The sequence below is a fragment of the Camelina sativa genome, chromosome 8 (genome assembly GCF_030686135.1).
Source record: "Camelina sativa cultivar CO46 ecotype springtype chromosome 8, ASM3068613v1".
NCBI lineage: Eukaryota > Viridiplantae > Streptophyta > Magnoliopsida > Brassicales > Brassicaceae > Camelina > Camelina sativa.
The window spans coordinates 8,511,928-8,519,433 of record NC_141887.1 but is presented as its reverse complement, the minus strand read 5'-3'; the positions used below and the strand labels follow the sequence as shown (position 1 = coordinate 8,519,433).

Below are 7,506 nucleotides of genomic sequence, written 5' to 3'. Positions count from 1 at the left end.
TTTGCTGGCGGAGTTGTTTGTCAGAGCTTTGAGACGGACTGTGCAAATCTAGTCATGATGGTCCAAGTTCCTAAAGATTTGTCGGCGTTTTCTAACCTTCTAGATGATTTACACCTATCCCAGGCTTTCTTTCCACACTTGACCTTGTCTAAGATTTCATGTTCTTTGAATCTGAAGGGGATTGTCGCGCTTGGTCGTTCAGATCGTTAATCTTATAAATTTCTTTTGTAAACACTTTTTTTTTTGGTTTTGGCTACCAATCTTGCAATTCTATTTTAATTAATGTTTGGTTGAAAACAAAAAAAATTACACAGTAAAATTATTATTAAATATTTTTAAAACTACACGTTAACAAGACACGTCAACATTTTTTCCTAAGCTTCTATATTAATATATTGAGGATTAGCTGGTGAGTGTATACTGAATACAGCTAATTAATTACATTATTTTAAATGATTTTTTTTTATCAACAAAAATATCAGCTCATATGAGCCAATGCGAAGGAAAAAAATTTACAAACAAAACATGTTGCGGTGATGTACGCGCTTGGCGTGCCAAAGAATCCGCACTGACATTAGCACTTATGGGAATAAAAGATAAGGAGAAAGAAGAAAACTCCTCCCAGTCCATCTCTATATCGTCGAGATAGGTTTTGAAAGCCGGCCAGTCTTGAGGGAAAGACACCATCTTCACCAAGTCTGAGCAGTCTGTATAGAAAGCCACTTCTCGAAAATCATGTCCAATCATGCAACGCAAAGCCCAAACAAAAGCTTCTACTTCTGCATGCAATGGGGAAAGACTCTGACGAAAATTGGTGGCTCCTTTTATCGTCGAACCATCCGTAGCGGCTGAACACACCCAACCTGCACCTGCGAAAGCGTCCCCCATTTTCCACGATCCACCAACAAAACACCTATAACCCGAAAAAACAGTAGGCATCGACCCTACTCGCCCTATTCCTCTATTATTATTGGCGCAAGGAAACGGCGATACTTCCTCCACCTCATCCTCTGTCTGAGCCTGTTACCATGTGGAAGACTCCCCTACCGCTATCCTAACAACATCCTCGGGCTTATCTATAACATTCCCAAATACACGAGCATTTCACGCCTTACAAATATACCACATAATCCAAGGGAAAGCAGCAACCTGAGCACCCGGAGTAGCAGAACCCAAAAAATGATCCACATTTGCATACAGAGAAGCTGTAGGGAAAGAAATCTGACCGACCGGCACCTGAGCTAACGCCCAAACCTGTCGAGCTGGCGGACACCGAAAAATAGCATGATATACCGGAAAATAGCATATTTTAAATGATTTAAAAGCACAAAATATTGTTTATTTTGTTTCTATTAAACAAATATATAGTTTTTTTACTGTGCGGTTTTTAGCTACTATATTAATTCGGAAGTACATTTTGTATCATGACATGCTTTTGTTAAATATTACATCAAATTGCCAATAGAGTTTAGATTAAAATATTAAACATCATTAAGGGTACTTTAGACATTTAAAAGTAAAAGTGTCAATAACTAATTTATTCAATTTAATTACTTAGAAAAACAAAATGCATTATTAATTTTTAAAAATGATTATTCAATCATAATAAACATATAAGATTTAATATCTAACTAACCATGTTAATATGCCATTAATCATTATATTTCACGTCATATCTTTGTATAGTTATATTTTTATTAAAAAAATCATTTCATCAAACATATATATAGTAAAAACTATTTTAAAATAGTTTAGTTTGATATTTTTTAAAAAATATGAGAAATATTTATCATATCCAACAACAAAAGTTGCAAAAATACTTAAATTTGGATAATTTTAATAAATATATTTAAATAATTATAAGAGAATACGACTTAAATATAATGAATTGTATGAAGAATATAAAATGTCAAAATTATATGTCGAGATGGTTTAAAACTAATATAATATAACAAATTTTAAAAATTTTTTTTTTAAAAAAGCCATTTAAAATAAAGTTCAACAGGTATTGTAGCAGGGGTATCAATTAGTTTAAATAAGCTAAAATTTAGTCAACAACTTTTTCGACTTCACATCTTCTCACGTTTTTGTTTTTGTTTTTCTAATAATATTCCACACGTGAAATTCATTATAACAACGTTCTTCCACGTCTTCACATCCCCCACATACAAATCATCTAGGTTTTGGTTGATAGACGTTGGTGAGTAACTTAGCAAGATGGTTAAAAATGTGAAAGTGTAAATAGTAAAAAGTAAAAAGGAGTGTCAATAAATAGGGAGTAACATTACTCCACATCTCACAGCTCTTCTCCAACCTAATAGCACAAGCGTGAGGACTCTCTCTCTCTCTTGCTTTCGTATTTCACTTAGTTTTGCCATGCATCCATTGTTGTTTCAAGTTATTGTAGTTATACGTTATCACCAATGCCAATATGTTCATGTACGTAACTTAAGTACGTGAAAAAAAAATTCAGTGTACTCTTTGGAAGATATAGAATACAATAATATTCTTATAGTAGAAGTGGAGATGTCAACTTATGTTCTTCATTAATGCTGCGTAAAAAATAGAGTTTGGGTTACTTCTTCTTCCAATGTTTTCTTTATGTACCAAGTAACCATTACGTTGTTCCTTCTATCTTAGTGTGTTTCTAAAATAGGAATCTGAATCGTTCAGGGTTTTCATTGAAGATAAGAGATCGAAACAATGTCTGAGAAGATTGGACCCGTTGGTGGTAACAATGGAGTTGTATTCGATGATGGTGTCTTCGATGGTGTGAAGAAAATAACTGTTGGAAATGATATTGACTGTGTGTCTTATATCAAGATCGAATACGAAAAGGATGGAGAATTGGTAACTATTGAGCATGGGACAATTCGCGGGGAGTTGAACGAGGTAATCTATATAAACATCCTATAATTGTTTTTATTTGGTCAGTTCTTACCTTTTAAAATTTAATAAATTGTTTGTTTCTAATGGCAAATGAAATCCAATTTGCTGTTGATTACCCGAAAGAATCTATCACATCCGTTGGTGGAAGCTACGATGATGTTAGCCGCTATAACACAGTGCTGATCACATCGCTAATCTTCAAAACTTCATATGGAAGAACTTCTCCAACGTTCGGTTACTCATATGGGGAAGAATTCATGCTCGAGGGTAAAAATGGAGGAAAACTTATTGGATTCTACGGACGCTCTGGTCAGGCTATTGATGCCATTGGTGCATACTTTTCGCTAGTTCCTGAACCCGAAAAGACAGTTGTAGTGGGTGGTAACATGGGAAGTGTATTTGATGATGGTGTTTTCGATGGCGTGAAGAAAATAACTGTGGGAAAAGACATTGATTGTGTGTCTTATATCAAGATCGAATACGAAAAGGATAGTAAAGTTGAAATACGTGAGCACGGAACAATTCGCGGGGTACTAGAAGAGGTAATAAAAATATTGTCACATTTTTTTCTTTCAGTTTGTTCCTACATATCCCCCTTTAAAAGCTTATAATATTTTGGTTTCTAACGGCAAATAAAATCCAGTTTGTTGTGGATTATCCAAAAGAATGTATCACATCCATTGGTGGAGGCTACGATCATGTTCACCGCTATAACACAGTGTTGATAGTATCACTAGTCTTCAAAACTTCATATGGAAGAACTTCTCGTGTAAACGAATTCCTCTGGAAGTCCAGCAGGGAATGAATTCATGCTAGAGGGGAAAAATGGAGGAAAGCTTATTGGGTTCCATGGACGCTCTGGTCAGGCTATTGATGCCATTGGTGCATATTTTTGACCACTTCCTGCACCTGCACCAGAAAAGATTGAAGAAGTGGGTGGTAACAATGGAGATGCATTTGACGATGGTGTTTTCGACAATGTCAAGAAAATAACTGTGGGAAAAGACATTGACTGTGTTTCTTATATCAAGATCGAATACGAAAAAGATGGGGAATTTGAAACCCGTGAACATGGGACGATTCGTGGAGAACTAAAAGAGGTAATATAAATAATGTGAATTTGTTATTATATTTTTCAGTATGTTTTTTACCATCTTTTTTAAAAGTTGTAATGTTTTTGTTTTTGATTGAAAATGGAATCTAGTTTGATGTGGACTATCCAAATGAAAACATCATATCTGTTGGTGGAAGCTACGATTATGTTAATCGCTATAAGACAGTTCTGATCCAATCGTTGTTCTTCAAAACTTCTTTTGGAAGAACTTCTCCAATATTCGGTGCAAGTCCAAGTGGGACAGAATTCATGCTGGAGGGGACAAATGGAGGAAAGCTTCTTGGATTCCATGGACGATCTGGTCAGGCTATTGATGCCATTGGTGCATACTTTTGGCCAGTTCCAGCACCCAGAGCAGAAAAGATTGAAGAAGTGGGCGGTAACAATGGAGATGCATTTGACGATGGTGTTTTCGACGGTGTCAAGAAAATAACGGTGGGAAAAGACATCGACTGTGTGTCTTATATCAAGATCGAATACGAGAAAGACGGGGAATTTGAAACCCGTGAACATGGGGCGATTCGAGGAGAACTAAATGAGGTAATATAAATAACTTGAATTTGTTATAATATTTTTCAGTATGTTTTTTACCATCTTTTTTAAAAGTCGTAATGTTTTTGTTTTTGATGAAAAATGAAATCAAGTTTGAAGTGGCATATCCAAATGAAAACATCATATCTATTGGTGGAAGCTACGATTATGTTAATCGCTATAAGACAGTTCTGATCAAATCGTTGTTCTTCAAAACTTCTTTTGGAAGTACTTCTCCAATATTTGGTGCAAGTCCAAGTGGGACAGAATTCATGCTAGAGGGGACAAATGGAGGAAAGCTTATTGGATTCCATGGACGCTCTGGTCAGGCTATTGATGCCATTGGTGCATACTTTTGGTCAATTCCCGCACCCCAAAAGATTGAAGCAGTGGGAGGCAACGGGGGAGTTGTCTTCGATGATGGTGTTTTCGATGGTGTGAAGAAAATAACTGTTGGAAAAGATATTGACTGTGTGTCTTATATCAAAATCGAATACGAAAAGGATGGAGAATTTGAAACGCTTGAGCATGGGACGATTCGCGGGGAACTGAAAGAGGTAATAAAAGTATAGTGACTTTGTTTTTTTAGCCGATCGGTTCTTATCCACTGTTTAAATGTTTATAAATTTTTTGTTTCTAATGTCAAATGAAATTCAGTTTGATGTGGATTATCCGAATGAATGTATCACATCTGTTGGTGGAAGCTATGATCATGTTATCCGCTATAACACGGTGTTGATCAAATCGCTAATCTTCAAAACTTCTTATGGAAGAACTTCCCCAACATTCGGGGAGACGGATTCGTCTGGAAAGCCAGTTGGAAAAGAATTCATCTTTGAGGGTAAATATGAAAAAAACCTTCTTGGGTTCTACGGACGCTCTGGTCAGGCAATTGATGCCATTGGAGTTTACTTTGGAGCTGGAGGAAATTAAAGAGGAAGGTTAGAAGACTGTTTATTGGGTTCATCAGATCGAAGTCCACGTCGTGTCTATCTATTATCACCAATAAAAGACTTACTCTCTAGTTGTATTTTTTCTCCAAAGGTTTATCTTTTTGGATAATATGTCGCTTGAGTAAGCATTTCAACTTTTGTTTTGTTTGTGTAAAATAAGGTCCATGCTTTGGGATCATGTAATGTTCTCTACTTTGAAGGTGTGTTTGTTGATTTTAATAAATAATGTTTCTTTCCAAAACCGTTTTTGGTCAGGTTTGTTTTTGTGTTTATTTTTCTTTTGAAAAAAAAAATCAAAACAAAAAGGGGAATGAGAAAGAAAGAAACGTGCCCAGATATCTAATTTGGTGTTCACTTACCTCAAAAAAAAAACAAAATCAAAACAAAAATTTTTTGCACTTCCATTGGAACACTCGGTTTGTTTTAAGTCGAAGTAACTTAGTTGAACTCAGAGAGTTGTGTATAGGATACAAGATTCAATTTTTTTTTTACCTTTCTTAGCCAGTGTACTAATTATGAAGGGTTTTTTGAAACTAGTTTTATAATATGTGGTCTGATATGTTATTTATAATAACTAGATAAATTATAAATGTGGGTACATTTCTTGGTGTAGGAAAAAAAAAACATATCGTTTCGCATTGAGCAATTGTACATAGTATATCGTGTTTGTTGATTTCGCATTGAGCAATTGTATCATGTTACCTTTCTTAGCCAGTGTACATAGTATAATGTCGTAATTTTTTGGATAATATGTCGCTTGAGTAAGCATTTCAAAGAAAGAAACGTGCCCAGATATCTAATTTGGTGTTCCCCAACTGTGTGTGTGTCTCGTAGGATGTTATAATGATTTTCAGTTTTTCACGTGTGGAATATTTAAACCAATAAAGACAGCAAACTTACATTGTACAACTATTAAAAACATCGTACATAGTATATGGTCCTAACTAATTTAGTTTAGTTTTTGGTTTTCTTTGTTTCTCAGTTATAAAAACTTTATAATAATTATTTATTATATATTCATCGGTATATCCAAAGGCGGATCTACATAGAAGGGTGTGGGGTCAATTGACTCTTTATTATTATTATTTTTTAAATAGTAATACATATATTAGTTTAGTAAAAATTTAGTAATACATATATTTAATAAAAAAAAATGTCGTATCTTTGATGCTTGGACTGTTGAAGTTGGTTTTGATTTTGCCTGTTCCTACTGCAATTGTTGAGAGATGTTTTTCAGTGATGAAAATTGTGAAAACTCATCGACGAAATCGGAATGGAGATCAATTTCTGAATAATTGTTTAGTTTGTTTCATTGAAAATATGTATTTTTATCTATTACAAATGAAACTGTGATGATATGAAAATTCTTAGAATAGTTTTGTAAGATGTTTTTATATTTATAGTTTATATTAAAAAAAAGTTTTAGTTATGTTTTGACCCCGGTAAAAATAATTCATAGATCCGCCACTGAGTATATCAGTAAATCTCTAGGTTTTCGAGAGGTTGATAATTTTAATCAAGCCCTTCTATTTCTATATCTAGCTAGAATGAATTGAGAACTGGAAGAAAAATCATGAAGATATTATTCTAGGTACAGATATACTTAAAGCTAAGGTTTGAGGCATGAAAGCTATTCCAAAGATTACGGCAAAGTTTATCCGGTGCTTTAGCAATCTCGGAATATTTACAAGCTAATGATTTAAATCCAGTTCAAAGATGCTCCATGTATCAGAATGTTATGGATTCGATCAGCCATATGTATATGCTTTCTTAAGTTAAATTAGAACAAATTTACTATAGAAATTCAGTTGGAGACTTTAGTAAATAAAAATTTATAAGAAAATCTTAAAAGTCTTCTATGTGTTTTTTTTTCCCTGATATATTCAAGGCGTGAAACTCATTATAACAATTAACAACTTTCTTCTACTTCACATCTCCTCTCACTTACAACGTCTTTTAGTTTTTTTTTTTTCTGATAATATATATTCCACGTACACGTGAAAGTCATTATAACAACTT

The 7,506-nt window shown here is 34.1% G+C and overlaps 1 protein-coding gene and 1 pseudogene across 2 annotated transcripts; one reads left to right on the top strand and one right to left on the bottom strand.

Annotated features, from left to right (window-relative positions):
• Positions 1–483: 483 nt before the first annotated feature.
• LOC147939805 (uncharacterized) lies at positions 484–888 on the bottom strand. Its single transcript, XM_087461036.1, has one exon. It carries the CDS (start codon positions 886–888, stop codon positions 484–486), a length of 405 nt encoding a protein of 134 aa, XP_087317162.1.
• A 2,042-nt stretch (positions 889–2,930) lies between these two features.
• LOC104709353 (myrosinase-binding protein 2-like) lies at positions 2,931–5,521 on the top strand (annotated as a pseudogene). Its single transcript, XR_015564549.1, has 5 exons — positions 2,931–3,431; positions 3,533–3,989; positions 4,094–4,543; positions 4,648–5,091; positions 5,192–5,521. The product of XR_015564549.1 is annotated as a myrosinase-binding protein 2-like (transcript).
• Positions 5,522–7,506: the final 1,985 nt, after the last annotated feature.

Coding starts and splice junctions, on each gene's coding strand:
- LOC147939805 (XM_087461036.1), bottom strand. CDS start 888: ATGGGGGACGCTTTCGCAGGTGCAGGTTGGGTGTGTTCAGCCGCTACG.